This window comes from Hippoglossus stenolepis, chromosome 5 (genome assembly GCF_022539355.2).
Source record: "Hippoglossus stenolepis isolate QCI-W04-F060 chromosome 5, HSTE1.2, whole genome shotgun sequence".
Lineage (NCBI taxonomy): Eukaryota > Metazoa > Chordata > Actinopteri > Pleuronectiformes > Pleuronectidae > Hippoglossus > Hippoglossus stenolepis.
The window spans coordinates 13,223,900-13,239,286 of NC_061487.1; the positions used below are offsets into that span (position 1 = coordinate 13,223,900).

Here is a 15,387-nt window from a genome sequence, read left to right on the forward strand (position 1 = left end):
GCGGAAGTGACGTCGTGAACAAGCCCTGGCTGCACTGCTGAATCAAAACAATGGCGGACAGTCGGCGCAGCGCTCCTCTCTCCTGGTCTGTTTAAAGGCGTCACAGCCGACAGTGAGTGTCTCTATGTGGGAGAGAGTCCCCGGGATAAAGAGGTGATTTGATGGTTGTGTTGTAGGACAGACAAACCCGCTGCCAAGATGAGCGACGTTGTGGAGAAGACCCTGACAGCTCTGCCCAGCCTCCTGTCTCTGGACTCTCAGCCAGGATCTGCTAAACTCTCCTCCTCCTCCAAACTGGGAAACCTCATCAGAGGAATCACCGAGCTGACGTCCAAACACGTGAGTGTGTTAGTTACAGCTGCAGCTCAGAAGAGCAACACGAGTCTCTGACAGCTTCTGATCATACGCTTTGGCTAACACGACCATGCTAACTGCAGAAGGTGTGTTTATGTTCTGTAAATATCCAGAAGATATCTGAGCTCCTAGTTTCTGCTGTTGTTACTATGAGGATGTTCAGCTGAAGTAACCAGTGATTGGTCTGTTTTATAAAGCTCAGACATCCACGTCATTACGAGTCAAACTGTCAACAGACTCTCTGGAAATATTCTGGCACAAACTTGTATTATACACACACACACACAAACTATAAATTTACAATGTACAAACGATATCTATAAAACGTTTAAATGCCTACAGTATTTCTACAGCTTTTATTACATGTGTACAAACTGTATCTGTTTGCCCCAAACGTTTTAACACATGTACAAATGATTTTTACAGCTGCAACATATTTTTACACATACACAAACACACACAAAGAATGCGAAATGGAATATTATACAGAGGTGACACAGATATTTCACTTCACTCTTGTTCATGTTGTCTCCCACTGTCTGTGAGTCAAGGGACAGAGGAATTTGCTGTAGAATCTTTGAGAAAATTATAGTCAAAGTTTGCTACTTTTTCATTATGGCACTTATAACTTGCTCTTATTAAATATGATTAAAAACAAATCCTTGGGAGGTGACACAGATATTTCACCTCACTCTTTTTCACGGTGTCTCCCACTTTCTGTGTGTCAAGTGATTTTACTTTGAAAATGAAAGGGAAAGTCAGCTTAATTTTCATTATGGCATTCAAAACTTGCTCTAATCAAAAACTATTTAAAAGAATTCCTTAAGAGGTGACAAAGACATTTCACCTCACTCTTGTTCATAGTGACCCACATTGTCTGTGTGTCACGTTTTAGAAGATTTTACTGTAGAATCTCTGAGAAAATAAAGGAAAAGGTACTTTTTCATTATGGCATTAAAACTTGTATCAATACATATATTTTGTCATCCTTGAGAGGTGACGCGTATATATATTTCACCTCACTCTTGTTCATGGTGACCCCCACTCCAAGGAAATTTACCGTAAGATGTGCATCAATTTTTCTAAGTGCGGCCGGCCTGATCGTTTTTTCCCAAACGACGGACCACTTGACCGCAGTGACACAACGTGAGGTACAACTACAAGCTGTGAAATGATAATTTCACAAGTACAAATTAGTCGTGACTCATTGTAAATATTACAGCACCTGCTATTTGACGTGAGAGAGAGGGCAGTAAAAAGAAGTTTAAAGATGAGTCACTAGAGGGCAGAATTGTACTGTGTCAGTTTGTTCTATGGTGTGATAATACATCCATTGTTTGTTCCCAGTTGACTGGTGAAGAAGTTGTGAAATAAATTTGACAATATTGCCTTAGTGTGGTACAGTCTGAATTGTAACGGTGGTTATATCACACTTGATAGCATATAGCCTCTTCTTTTTAAAGAAGAATTTGAAAATGTACATAGTTGTCAGGAAACACAGTCAATGATCTGTTGATCTGTACAAATCAAGACTACAGTATATGAAATGGCCATCAGTGCTAAAAAACTGTCATGACCGTAATATTTAAAGGCACATTGTGGATTTGTAGAAACATGATTGCCCTAATATATTTGTTATATAACATAACATACCAGATCTTGTCATGGCTAGAACAATACATTCCTGACCTTATCTCCTGTTGCCTTTTGTATTTCCCTGTACACCAGCCTTGATAGAGGTGCTGACAGAGGTTCAATGTTTGACTTAAAAATTATAAAAACATAAAACATTACATTTACATATTTGCATTAAGTTCATGAATCTAGATTTAGTCTTAAAATTTTGCCTTGAAGGCTGTAATGTTTGACACAAGGCAGCTCATTTCTATGGCTTGGCACCAGCATACAGAAAATCATCATCAACTTTATTAAATCCATGAGGACGTTTTATAAGTTTGTTTGACTTACTCTGTTTTTTTTTTTTATCTTTCCCACCTTGAAATATTCTGAAAGGTCACAAGGGGCATTTCCACTAACACCCTGATACGTTAACAAGCTGACGAATGTTTCTATAACCTAACATGCTCAGTTTTCTTTAGACATTAGTTCTAACAACCTTGTGTGTTGTGTGTTTCTCTCGTTCAGGAGGAGGAGAAACTTATCCAGCGTGAATTAGTGTCTATCAAAGAACAGGTATCCTCCCCCAACACCACCATGGTACGGTTCTTCAGATTTTCCTGTTTGGTTTTTGCACAAGAAACTAGATCATTCAAATCAGTCAAATGATGCCTGAAACTATTTATGTGTTTACTTCTTCTTTGGGTCATATTGTGATTCAGAGGCAGATGAAGGAGCTGATGGTGAGAGCGATCTACTGTGAAAGTCTGGGTTATGAAGCTTCTTTCAGCTACATTCATGCCATCAAACTGGCTCAACAAGGGACTGCTCTGGAGAAAAGAGTCGGTATGTTTGTCTGTATTAAGCTGAAAAGCTTAGTCATTGCTTAGAATCGTTACCCATCGATCTGCATTACTCACTCAGTCTCACAAACAACACGATCAGCCTTCTTCATGTGTCATCACACAACTTTATTGATCCAAATATGAAAAAAAAAACCTCCACTGAATCTTCCTCCGCTGCCACAGTCAAAAGTAGTTGTGTGTTATTTTGCAGGTTACCTCGCTGTGTCCTTGTTTCTGAATGAAAATCATGAGCTGCTGCTTCTTCTTGTGAACACTGTATTAAAGGTGGGTGTGAGTTTTTACAGCATTCGTCATCTTCAGTCCAAGTCTAAGAGATGATGATGACGTATTTTGTTTTGCAGGACCTCCAGAGCACAAACCTTATTGAAGTGTGCATGGCTCTAACTGTCGTCAGCCAAATGTTTCCCAAAGATATGATACCTGCAATCCTTCCTCTGGTGGAGGAGAAACTCAATCACCCAAAGTAAGAAATGCTTATTGGCTTCCAGTTCAATTACTTACTTGTTTGTTTGTATGGTTAATTTTAAAAGATTTGCTTGAATAATATGATTTTTAACCATTTCTCATAATGTATTTGTAGAGAAATCATTCGACGAAAAGCAGTGCTGGCACTTTACAAATTCTACCTAATAGCACCGAATCAAGTTCAACACATCCACAACAAGTTTCGCAAAGCTCTGTGCGACAAGGATCCCGGTGTGATGACAGCTTCACTGCACATCTACTTACAGATGATCCAGGTTGTTTGATTTCCTGGACTTGACTTCCCCAAATTAACTACTTAAAAAAAAAAGAAACATTATACAGACATCGTGCAGTCTTCTCATGTGACGTACTTTTTGTTGTTTCAGGAGAATCCAGATGGTTACAAGGACTTGACAGCGAGTTTTGTCACCATATTAAAGCAGGTGGTGGGAGGAAAGCTGCCTATAGATTTTAACTATCACAGCGTTCCTGCTCCGTGGCTTCAAATCCAGCTTCTCAGAATATTGTCCTTACTTGGAAAAAATGACCAGAGGTAATTTAGGGTTTTTCATTTATTATCTAGACTGTGTTAGTCCACCATTTTCTAATTTGTCCCACCACATTTTTATCATGAACTGACATTTTTTCACACATTTTTACCATCCACGCAGACAGTCTGACCTCATCGTTTCAGCTGCAGCCTCAAAGCAGTTCTTTCATTCTTTAGTCTGTGTACCTGTCAGAATCTGTTGTGCGTGAGAGTGACCTGTGTGCACCTGTTACTGCCATAGATCTAATTAACTCTGTGGGGAATGCTGGGTAATTATTACTTATTCTGTATTCAGATGCTTTTGTGTGGTTTTGCCCTGATAATAAATTCTGTCTGCTCTGTCTGCTCTTGTTCACAGCACCAGTGAGATCATGTATGAAATCCTCGATGAGTCTTTACAAAGAGCAGAGATGAACCACAACATTACCTATGGTGAGTCACATTGAGAGCAACGTCTAATACATGTGTTTGCAATCGTTTGATTAGTTCCAGTAGCCACTTACATTCTTCTCTCTTTACTTCCAGCAATATTATTTGAGTGTGTAAAATGTGTTTACACAATTCATCCCAAATCTGACCTTTTGGAAAAAGCTGCAAAGTGCATCGGCAACTTTGTTCTGTCACAGAAGATAAATCTGAAATACCTTGGTAAGTTTAGAAGGAAACAAATTATATATAATGCAAATAGTTTGACTCCACCGAGAATCAAGATGTTATATATAAGCTCTTATTTATCTGCTGTTATTTTAGGCTTGAAGGCTCTCACCTACGTGGTCCAACAGGACCCTAAACTGGCCCTGCAGCATCAGATGACCATCATAGAGTGTCTCGATCACCCTGACCTCATCATCAAGCGTGAGGTGAGACAAACAGTTGGCGTAGTTTCGATTTTGGCGTTACAGACTTTATGGGGTTACAGGAGTTGGTGCGTCATGTGTTATCTTGCAGACAGTGGAGTTGCTCTTTCGGATCACTAACGCCCAGAACGTCATGGTCATTGTGGACAAGATGCTGGAGTTTCTGCGCGTCAGTACAGATGACTACACTGCTATTGACCTGGTGGGGAAGGTGGCAGAACTGGCAGAAAAATATCCTTCTCAGTGTCAAATATATACTCCTTTAAAAAAATGACCATAGTTATAGAAATACATTGATCTAAATATTGAAATAACAGCTATTAACAAACCACCATACCTGCTGTAATAGTTATTATAAATTATACTTATATCTCCAACAACTACATCTTATATATCATTATAAATGTCTGTAAATCCACATCCTGTTTCTGATCATTAATTATTACTCTGGTAACTTTATCATGGTGGTGCAGTGGTAATTTCTTTACATTTTTATACTTCCTTGTTGCTTCTTCATCAGATTTCAATACAGTCCAAAGTCCATTATCTTTTTCTGCCAAATATGGCAATATTGAAATCAATAATCCAGTTCTTAAATAACACACTGATTTATTTTTTAAGATACCTTGTTTTTTTCCTATTACTTGTGTTGATATTTCCTATAAACATTATACATATGCACCGGACAATGAATGGTTCATCGAGACCATGAACACAGTGTTCTCAGTGGGTGGAGACATGATGCAGCCTGACATCCCAAACAGTTTCCTTAAGCTGCTGTCAGAGGGTGAGATAACCACAACCTAATCTGCGGTGTTCCCTGAGTTGTGACATAGCTGTTCAGTAATTGGATCCTGATATTGATTTGATTTTAATGCTTAACGTCTCTTTAATGGCCCAGGATTTGACAGTGTGGAGGAGGACAGGAAGCTGAGGGTGTTTGCTGTGGATTCGTATGTCTCTCTGCTGCGAGGAGAACCTGGCAAGCTGCCACAGCGCTTCCTCCAAGTCATCAGCTGGGTGAGTGCTGTTATATTGAGCACTTTGTATAAGTCTTATGTAATAATAATGAGAGCAAGAAGGAAATAGAGTATTTGATTTAGCACACCCCACTAATTACTTAATTTGCAGACGAAAAAAGGAAGAATATTGAAATAAAAGCATAGATAGGAATACATTATACATTTCAATTAATGCCAGTTAGCATATCTATCCATCCTTTATCTATATCACTTATCCTTTTTTGGTCATGGGGGGCTGGAGCTAATTCCAGCTGACATTGGGCAGGATTATCATAACTGCAGGAAATAAATATAGGAATAGTCCATTTAGAAGCAACATTAGTAAAGCTCAGTGCCAAAGTTCCTATGGCAGATCATTTGAATAGTTTAGAGATCAATATGATAAAAGTCATGCCAGAGTCAGGACTCTTAGAATGAGAGAAGTGCCCGTTGAGGAGAGCTCAGTGATCTTATACTGAAGGTTCTGATGCACTTAAAAACACTTTTAATCAGAGTGTTTTGGTGGCATGTGTATTTTGTAATGTGTATTTTTGTTGTAATTCTCTGTAAACTGATAACTGATAACTACAAACACCCTGGTCAGAATGTATGTCAGTACACGTTCCTTAGCTGTGAGAAAGAATATGAATACCTACTGTCTCTGTCTGTAGTTTGTGAGACAACATGGCGTTTTGAGGGTTATTGTCTACGAGGCTACTTAATTTTATCTTCAATTATTAATTCTGGGACTCTGATTTTCCGGATAATCTGTTGTACTTGACATATGTGTTAAATTTCATTAATTATTGTCTTAAAAAGTCTGAAATTTAAATAGTTGAAACCTGCAGGAACACTGTTACTTGTAAGACACAAGGCAGTTCTCCTCTTTACCTGTAAAACCCTCCCTCAGACTTCACCCCTCTGTCCTCCTCAGGTCCTCGGTGAATACTCTCACTTGATGGAGGAACTTGAACCAGCCACAGTCCTGCGACTTCTGGAGAGGCTGTTGGATATGAAGCAAACCAGCAGCGAAACCAAGAGCTGGGTCCTCATGGCAATGACCAAGCTCTGCGAGGGCGGAGCAAGTGTTGCTGTCGCTCAGCAGGTTTCTGAAACATACATCAGCTCAATGGACACAGTGCTGAGACAGAGGGCTCAGGAGCTGCAGCACCTCAGCCAAGACTCTGAACTACGAGCCAGGGTGCTACCTCGGGACGCTGGCCTGGAGCCTCAAGAGGTAGCATACATGAAGGGCCGCAGAATTACTCTAATGATGTTTAAGTGTGTGGATTTTATGATTGCAATGTTTTCAAGTATTCATAGAATTGGTTCTAGAGATAATACAAAGACATTTAATTTGATTTTAAATGTCCACAAACACCAGTAAATGATTTGACTCTGGTAACCACAGCAGATTATCATCCATTTGAGGTTTCTTGTGGCACTCTCTCCTGGCAGAGCAAACTCTCACTATGTGATTGTGGAAAAAGAAACCTGCTTCCACTTGCCCTCCATGACACACACTCAATTAGAATAATTAAGGTATTTAACCACGATAATAGGGATCATTAATTCAGCCGTTTCAGTGCAGCTGTCTTAGCATGTCTGAGACACAACTGTGTTCAGTATCGTTCAGCTGGGAAGAGAGTAACAATAACTTTTAATACATACAAAAGTAATGTTGTGATTTTTTTCTGTCATGGCGAAAGAAAGTGTTAAATGATATAGGTGTGTACTTGCAAACACTCACATTGACTTCTTTGATTGAAATCCTGCAGAACTTTGCCAAACGACCTTTCCTCCTGATCAAAGGAGAAGTTTAGACTTGCCGTTGTGTTGCTGTTTTGTTTCCAAGGTGGATTCCTCGCTTTCGTTTCTGGATGGGTTCGTTTCGGAGGCGTTGGCTGCTGGCGCTGCTCCATACAAGCCTCCCCATCAACGGCAGGAGGAGCTAGCTCAGGCAAAAGGTAAAAACATTTGAAAGCGATCAGATGGTTGCATGTTTTGCACAATGTGAACTGCCTTGTTTTGAATTGTTCTGACTTGTTTGCCTCAGCGTTGAGCCTGGAGCCGTACGGCCTGTCCCTGCCCATCAGCATGGCCTCCTGTAGCATCGCTGACAGACAGTCTCCCACGCTGTTGTCCATAAGCTCTGGTCTGTCGGGTGACAGTACCGAGCTCTCCCACAAAGGAGGGTATGCGGACACACTGTGCATACCTCTGAATTATGTGCTTGTTAATTGTTTTGAACTCACACTGATCTGGTCTCCCTTTTTGCTTCAGCCCTACAACTCTGAAGTTGGACGGAGTGAAGCGTGTGTGGGGGAGGGACGGGTACCTGAGGGAATCTGTGGAGGAGGTTGCCCAGGTGGAGGTACCCAGTCCCCTCCGGTCACCCAGCCAGCAGGCGGGGGCTGACAGCTCACACAGCCAGACTCCAACCCCTGATCCCGAACAAGATAAACAGCAGCTGGCTTCGTCCCTGTTTTTCGGCCTCAGCTCCCAAAGCCCCATGTGTCTGGTGAGCGTTTTACATTCTTTGTCTGTTTGAAGCAGAGCTGCACAATATGGAGATGGGTTAAAAAGTCAAAGCAGAGTATTCCACACACACTCCATTACAAGAACTCACATTATTAACCCGATAGTTCTCAGACCTTCAGCAGGGAAAATTCATACTCAAACTGATAAAGGTCTAAAGAAAGTAACAGGTTAAAAAAGTACATGTGATGGACCCTGCAAATTACTTTCTCGATTCATTGATTAATCCTGCAGTTACAGATGATGTCAGAAAATAGTGAAAAATATTTATTTCCTCAATCGTAGCTTCTCAGAGGCTGAAGTGACTTATTTAAATTGCTTTTAACAGAACAAAAGTATAAAATCCAGAGATATTTAAGTTTCTCTCAGAAGTAAAAAATAAGAACATTTTTGATTCATCACTTTGGCTTTACATTAGATCTGCTTGGCCTGTACATCTTGGCTAATTGGATGCTATTGCAATGTTTTGACTGTTGAAAATTGACCTTGTTTTCCTCTCACAGATGGGAAAACCTGAGCCGACAGCCAATCGATTCAGAAGAAAAAACAAAGTTCAGGGCTCCTCCTCGAGCGCCACTGAGCAAACACCCAGCTCCCTCTCCTCTTCTCCCAGCACCGTGGACAACCTGCTGTGTGACGACCTACTGGACTCTAACATCACCTCAGAGCCGAGTGTTTCCTCGTCCACAATCACATCAGAACTCTCCCAGGGCCTCACTGCGACTGCTAATGGCACCTGTGATGTCGAGGCTAAGTTAACCGACAGTGACATAAAGGAAAGTAACCCCTCCCTCAGTGAGGATGAAGGTTTAGTAGCTGCTGATCCTGCTCCACATGAAGACCCAGACAGACCTGAAGACTCCTGTCTCAGTTCTCATCTGCCTGCAGAGCTCTGTGAACTCGGCCACTCAGAAATCACTCCTCTGTGCACAAACCAAAGTCTGGAGCTCTCAGCCTGTCATGTGCAGAAGGAGGATTCCTTAGTGTTTGTCATTTTCATTTCCAACTCCTCTGCCATTCAACAGATACTACTGGATCTTCACTCAGAACAACTAGAGGTGATATACTGAGCTAAAAATGACGAATGAAGTCTGATGCTCTCTTTAACAGTCTTTCATATTAAAGGCCATTTTATTTTCAGGTATCCTGTGTGTCTGACCGTCCAGAGGTGGATGTGAGTAGCCACAGTGTAACAGTGTACCAGTATTCCCTGACTGTGAAGAGGCCTTCGGTTCATGTTGAAGTAGTCGGGATGGTTTCTTACCAGTTGTGTGATGGGACGCCTCAGACACTGCAGTTCTCATACAAACTCCCTCTGACCTCCTTCATCAGGTGACACATTTATGTGTTTTCTCCCCTGTCTGTTTGTTGTTTGTTTACGAGCAGGATTATGCAAAAACCGCTGAACTGATTTCAACAAAACTTTAAAGGATGGGAAAAGGGCCAAGAAAAAAACCATTAAGATTCTGTGTGAATCTGGATCAGGGGGCCGATTCACATTCTTTCACATTATGAGATAGTTTTTCGTGGCATTATCACAGACTTGCCAAGTATTCATGCATGGATATTTAGATGGACTGATATTTTTTAGAATTTTTAATCGGTGCCGATCTAAAAAATCTTGCTCTAGCAGATTTGAATGTGGTTTCATTGGGGGTTAGGCTTCAATTAGTTTTTTCTTTTTATCGATTATGATTCCATGATCTAAATGGTTCTGTTGGCTTAGCTATGAGGTTGGATTGACTCTACTGAGTGACATTCCAGTGCAGAGACCATTCGTTGCTGACTTTACTTTCATCTTTCCTGCAGACCCTTGACGGTGTCCACAGAGGAGTATGGCACAATGTGGCTCGACTTCTGTCACGACACAAAGCAGAATCTGACCCTGATCAGTGACGGTGAAGAGCCTCTCACAGCCACTCTGAATGTACTGAAGAGGAAACTTCAGCTTGGTGTCGTGGAAGTCATAGGTGAAAAGACATTTATAATTTATCTCTCACTTCTCTCATTGATCTCAACTGGAATTTGTAAAAAACACATTGATAAATATATACACAGCATATATAAGGCCACACAATACAACAAGATGCGTTGTTAATAATGGTTCTTGCTGGTTAACAGGTTTGTCAGGCAAACTAATGCAACATATAATTAGAGCACTTTCTAAAAGTATATTTATTTACATACATGTTTAAGCGTGCATGTACCCTTGAGTCTCTTTCTTTGTCTCTGTCTCCTACACTGTGTTTCTTGAGTATTTGATATAGTTGTTCAGTAACCTTTTTCACTTGGCTCACAGGGATGGAAGGTATTCTAGCTTGTCAGCTCCTCCAGGATCAGCCGTGTCTGATGCACTGCCGTGTCCACGCCGGTGTGTTGGCGGTGTGGTTGCGCTCTCCGGTGCCTGACCTGCCCGACTGCCTGATCTACCACTGTCAGAGAGCTCTGCAGGTGGACTGAGCCCCAACTGCACCAATCCATTGACACCACTGAGCAACCAGAACCTCAACCACTTGAAAAGGGAGGAACACAGACGTACACGGTGCAGAACAGAGAATGAGACATCTGATGTTGTCATCTTTACATCACAGTGTTAACCATTTATTTATCTCCTCCACTATGAGTTACTTTGGAAGATTTGGTATTGATTGTCCTTGGATTTTTGAATTTTATTGGTAGAAGAGGATCTCAACTGTTGGAAAGTCATGACTGGGAATAACTTCAGGGCTAAAAGAGTTTGTGTAACCCTGTGTGTTTCGGAATAATACTTAAGTCATAAAACCCTGTTCAGATCTGGTGTTCACATCCGCCCTGAGTGATCTGGTCACCAGGGGTCAGCTCTAAGTTCAGGACTGAACTCATCCAATTGTGTCCTGAATGTGTCCTGAGCTCCGATCACTAAGACCACATTAGGAGCTGGTCTGGGACACGTGGCCAAATTCTTTTCACTGTGTGAACGCAAATGTGTCCTGGGCCACATCAAACGACTGCTTACTCAGCTGACGTCTCTGACCCGCTGCAGTTTTATAATGTCATATCTATTTTTACGCTTCTCAGTGACTATACGTTGATTTGTTTGTGGCCACCGCCTCAATATCAACACTGATCACTGCATAATGATTGATACTTTTCTTAAATTGGTCAAATCTCTCCTCAAGACAGCCACAGAAGAATTATTCAGCTCCTCCTCACTCTTCTCGTTCTCTCTCTCTCTCGCTCTCTCCTGCTCGCTCATGCCGACACATTCACACAAACATCGTCATTGGACACGTCTGTAAACTCAGACTGGGTAAAAACAACATAATTTGGTCTCTGTGAACAGAAATGACAGTTGTACTTATTTGGGTATTTAGCCGGGAAGTGAGATCCAATCACAAGTGGTCACCGGAGACATATTCTGGACACGTTTTAATTCCAGGAGTGAGCCGGTGAACTTAACGCTGTCCACTTGTGATCGGATCTCTAAAAGATGGATGTGAATACCAGGTCTGAACTGGGTCATATAGGATGATGACAGGGCTCCAAATTGACTTGAAACCTTTAATGGTCAAAACATTGTGAAATGAATATTAAGTTTGAAATTTCTGTCGTGTCTTAAGGGAAAACTCATGAACTAATATCTGTGCCTTGGGTCCATATGCTACATAGTGAGAGAGGCAGCATGACAGCGACGCTCATTTGGATTTAAAGAAGACAAAGACTTAAAGGATGAATTTGTCATTTAGTACTGTAACTGAAAACATTTCACTGCTGTCATTAACTTAACACATTTTCTACTTTCTCGTCAACACATATTCAAGCAATACAGATTCAAATGAAAGAATAAAAATCCTAAAGTTGTATTTACTGATGTTATGTATCAGGTGTTTTGGAAGAAACACAGTGGAAATATTTAAATATCTTGTAAGGACTTAGACAAAGGATTTTACGACTCTTTCAAATATTATGCCAGCAAACTAATATTTACAGTTTGTTGTCAAGAAAAACATGTTCCAGTACCTGAAGTTTCCTCAAAGCAAATAGATGTTTACATTGTTGTTTGTCTGAAAGACGACGTTATGTCTCCTCTAACCTCCAACTGCAGCAGTTACATTTGATTCTTACATCTGTAATGCGTATTTTGTCTTAAAAGTAGCAGTGAGGATCATCATCTTCTCCATTTATCATTGTGGTGATGTTTTGTAGATGCTCCCTTCTTATAGGATCGTATTTCTGGTTTGTCAGTTTCGGTGAGAGGTGGAATTTAGTGTTTTTTTTATTATTATATTTTTCTATCAAAGCAGTATTGAGAACATATTTATTGGATTTATATTCTTACAGAAAATATTTTATATTGATTTCACACAAACAAAACAAAAAAACTTGTGCTTCATGTACTGTTTTGATTGCGCTGTGCCGGATTTGGTTTCCAGTTTGAAAACTGTTTTTATTTAATTTAATCTGAAGGGAGAGTTGACCTTTTTCCTTTTTTTTTTGCCTGTGTCCTGATCTGAAACAAAACGAGACGTGTAAATCTCAACTTTAACCCAACGCCTTATGTTCTAATGCCGTGATGGTGTGTTTGATTTGTGCCTGTGGTACAGAAAGAGGAAATCCTTTTTTCTTAGTGCCTGTCACTATGTTCTACTAACTTCTGAATAAATTCAACACATGTAAATGTCCTCGACTTTGAGTCCATGATTGTTCATTCAATACAGACTTTAATATGCTGAACTTGAGGAAAAGAAGGATATTATTAAAAATGCAAATATTTTCTTACAGCCTTTTCTCTCTTACATTAATATTTGCTTCAAGAGAACAGGTATTTAACTTTAGTATTTATTTGATTATCGTAACTTAAAGCTTACACAAAATATAAAAAACACATTTTCCCTTTTAAAAAAAAGTATTTATAACTTTGTACCTCTATTAATTATGTGTACCTTTAGCACGACCTATGTTTTCTTAAAGATTTGTCTCAGTTAGATCAAAGTAGATAAAATATCTGTTGTGACTCACAAATGTAGTTATCTAAGAACATATAGAAATACACAGGACTGGTGTTTAAGAGCACATTCACAGCTCAGCAGGCCCAACTCCTTCACTATTGTCGTCGATATGCGTGGTCCGAGGGATGAAGCGCATGGCCAGGCTGTGCTCGTCCTCCACCGGATGCTGTGACAGGTTGTTGGTCTGCCTGATGCTGCTGAGGGTGCAGCCATGACGAGGACACACTGTGTACCGAGACAACAGGGTGATCAGGATGGCCTTCATCATCACCATGGAGATGCGTTTGCCCACACAGGAGCGAGGCCCGCAGCCGAAGGGCTGAAAGAAACGACTGGGCACCTGCCAAACAGAGGAGGTAAAGACTTACATGTGTTGTAGTTTGTTATTTCAGATCCACATATTCTTCAATTCAATTTAATTAAATTGTATTTGTATGGCCCCAAATCAAAATATACATTATCTCAAGGCACTTTACATAGTAAAGTTGAGACCTTAAAATTCATAGAGAAACCCAACAGTTTCCACAATGAGCAGCACTTTGGCGACTGTGGAGAGAAAAAACTCCCTCATTTACTGGAAGAAACAGACAGAACCAAACAGTGTGGGCGGCCATCTGCCCCGACCGGTTTTGGTGAGCAAACGGAAATGGGGAGGAGAGGGGAGAGAGAGATAGGGGGAGAGAGAAGGGAGAGAGACCAGGAACAGATGTGTAACCATGATGTTTCAGCTCTGACAGACTAGTTGTTATAATGAAAATAATAAGAGTGATAATTATAGATTTATTAATGATAGCAGCAACAGTTAATAATGTTGATAAGAGAGAGAGAGAGAGAGAGAGATGTGAAACTTACAGTTTTGTCAAAGTTCGACAGGCTGAACTCTTTGGGTTTGGGGAAGAATTCCGTCTTGTGCATGAGACCCATGTTGAGAATGATGTTGGTTCCCTTCCTGATTTTAGTGCCTTCGATGACGTCATCCTCCAGAGCTTTTCTCATAGTGAAATCAACCACAGGATGAAACCTCAAAGACTCGTTGATGAAGTTCTCCAGCACGTTCAAGCTTTGACTGTGAATGTTTTCAGCCCCTTTTTCATCTGGAAGTGAAAAAGCAGCAGTGATGGAATAATTCAATATTTAGCCGTCGCATGATGAAATTTGTCAAACGCTCTTACTGGAGACAGTGTTCATCTCCTCCACTATCCTCAGCTCCACCTCTGGGTTTTGTTTCAGCAGGATCAGCATGAAGAAGAGGCTGATGGAAAGTGTGTCGGGTCCTGCGATCACCATCTCTAGCACGCACTGCCTGACGTTATCTGCTGAGAGCTCACCGTGGTTCTGTCGCACACAGAGAAAAGAAGGTGATCCGGACACAGCAAACACACAGTGTGACTCCATGACACAGTGAGTGTAGAGAGAGGGAGAGAGGGACCTGGGCAAAGATGAGCTCTGTTGCAAAGTCAAGATCCTCATCCAACTTCTCACTTTCATTAATAATCTGTCTTTTCATTTCCAGGAGGCTTTCCATCACATCCTGCAGCTCTTGACTGGTGGCACAAAAAAAGCAAAACAGTTTAGGTTGAAGACATGACAAAAAATAATGTTGTGTTTCCACTGGTGAGTGTGAGAACGTTACGCTGCTCTCTTGTGCTTATTGTAGAGCCATCCAATCTTGAAGAATATATCAGGCTTTATTAGAACCGTCTGCCAGGTCTCAAAGTAGTTTTGGATTTTCATCAGCAAGTCCTTCTCTGTTATTATGAATAAAATAACATTCAGGAGCAAGAAGTGGAAACTATTTACAGGCAGGAAATACTGTACACAGTTTGAGTGCATGATTTACAGACGCTGAACGTGCAGCTGACCATTGAGCGGCACCCTGAGGAAAACCCTGTTGGAGATGTCCACCACTATGGCTCGGAGCAGATTGAGAGTGTCCACGTGGCCGGAGGAGTCGGTCATGTCCTGCAGGCCGTCCAGGTGTTTGGCAGTGGAGCTCACACAGATCGCCACTGTCCCCTGGAGGGTGGGGCCTGTCAGGGCTGTTTACAAACATAACAAATAACTACAATGATTCAAATTGCGTGAGTTTCCACTACTATCAGATTTGAGTCTGCAGGAGCTTGATTTATTTTTATTACATATTATATTTTG

At 40.9% G+C, this 15,387-nt stretch overlaps 2 protein-coding genes across 2 annotated transcripts in view; one reads left to right on the forward strand and one right to left on the reverse strand.

Moving 5' to 3' along the window:
• On the forward strand, nucleotides 1–12,909 carry ap4e1 (adaptor related protein complex 4 subunit epsilon 1). Its single transcript, XM_035156580.2, has 22 exons — nucleotides 1–85; nucleotides 177–339; nucleotides 2,500–2,571; nucleotides 2,694–2,817; nucleotides 3,028–3,101; nucleotides 3,179–3,300; nucleotides 3,418–3,577; nucleotides 3,689–3,855; nucleotides 4,211–4,284; nucleotides 4,378–4,500; nucleotides 4,603–4,712; nucleotides 4,801–4,940; nucleotides 5,384–5,496; nucleotides 5,611–5,729; nucleotides 6,645–6,947; nucleotides 7,566–7,677; nucleotides 7,767–7,905; nucleotides 7,994–8,231; nucleotides 8,752–9,306; nucleotides 9,390–9,580; nucleotides 10,058–10,218; nucleotides 10,548–12,909. Exons 1-22 carry the CDS (start codon nucleotides 51–53, stop codon nucleotides 10,706–10,708), a joined length of 3,456 nt encoding a protein of 1,151 aa, XP_035012471.2. The 5' UTR covers nucleotides 1–50; the 3' UTR covers nucleotides 10,709–12,909.
• The window catches only part of LOC118109472 (aromatase), a 24,361-nt gene continuing 20,923 nt past the window's right edge, over nucleotides 11,950–15,387 (reverse strand). Inside the window, exons 8-13 of the mRNA XM_035156618.2 lie at nucleotides 15,099–15,275; nucleotides 14,870–14,984; nucleotides 14,666–14,780; nucleotides 14,409–14,571; nucleotides 14,089–14,330; nucleotides 11,950–13,576 (exon numbers count right to left, since the gene is read on the reverse strand). Of these exons, the coding sequence (XP_035012509.1) occupies nucleotides 13,304–13,576; nucleotides 14,089–14,330; nucleotides 14,409–14,571; nucleotides 14,666–14,780; nucleotides 14,870–14,984; nucleotides 15,099–15,275 (1,085 nt within the window). The 3' untranslated portion in view covers nucleotides 11,950–13,303. The remainder of the gene's footprint in view (nucleotides 13,577–14,088; nucleotides 14,331–14,408; nucleotides 14,572–14,665; nucleotides 14,781–14,869; nucleotides 14,985–15,098; nucleotides 15,276–15,387) is intronic.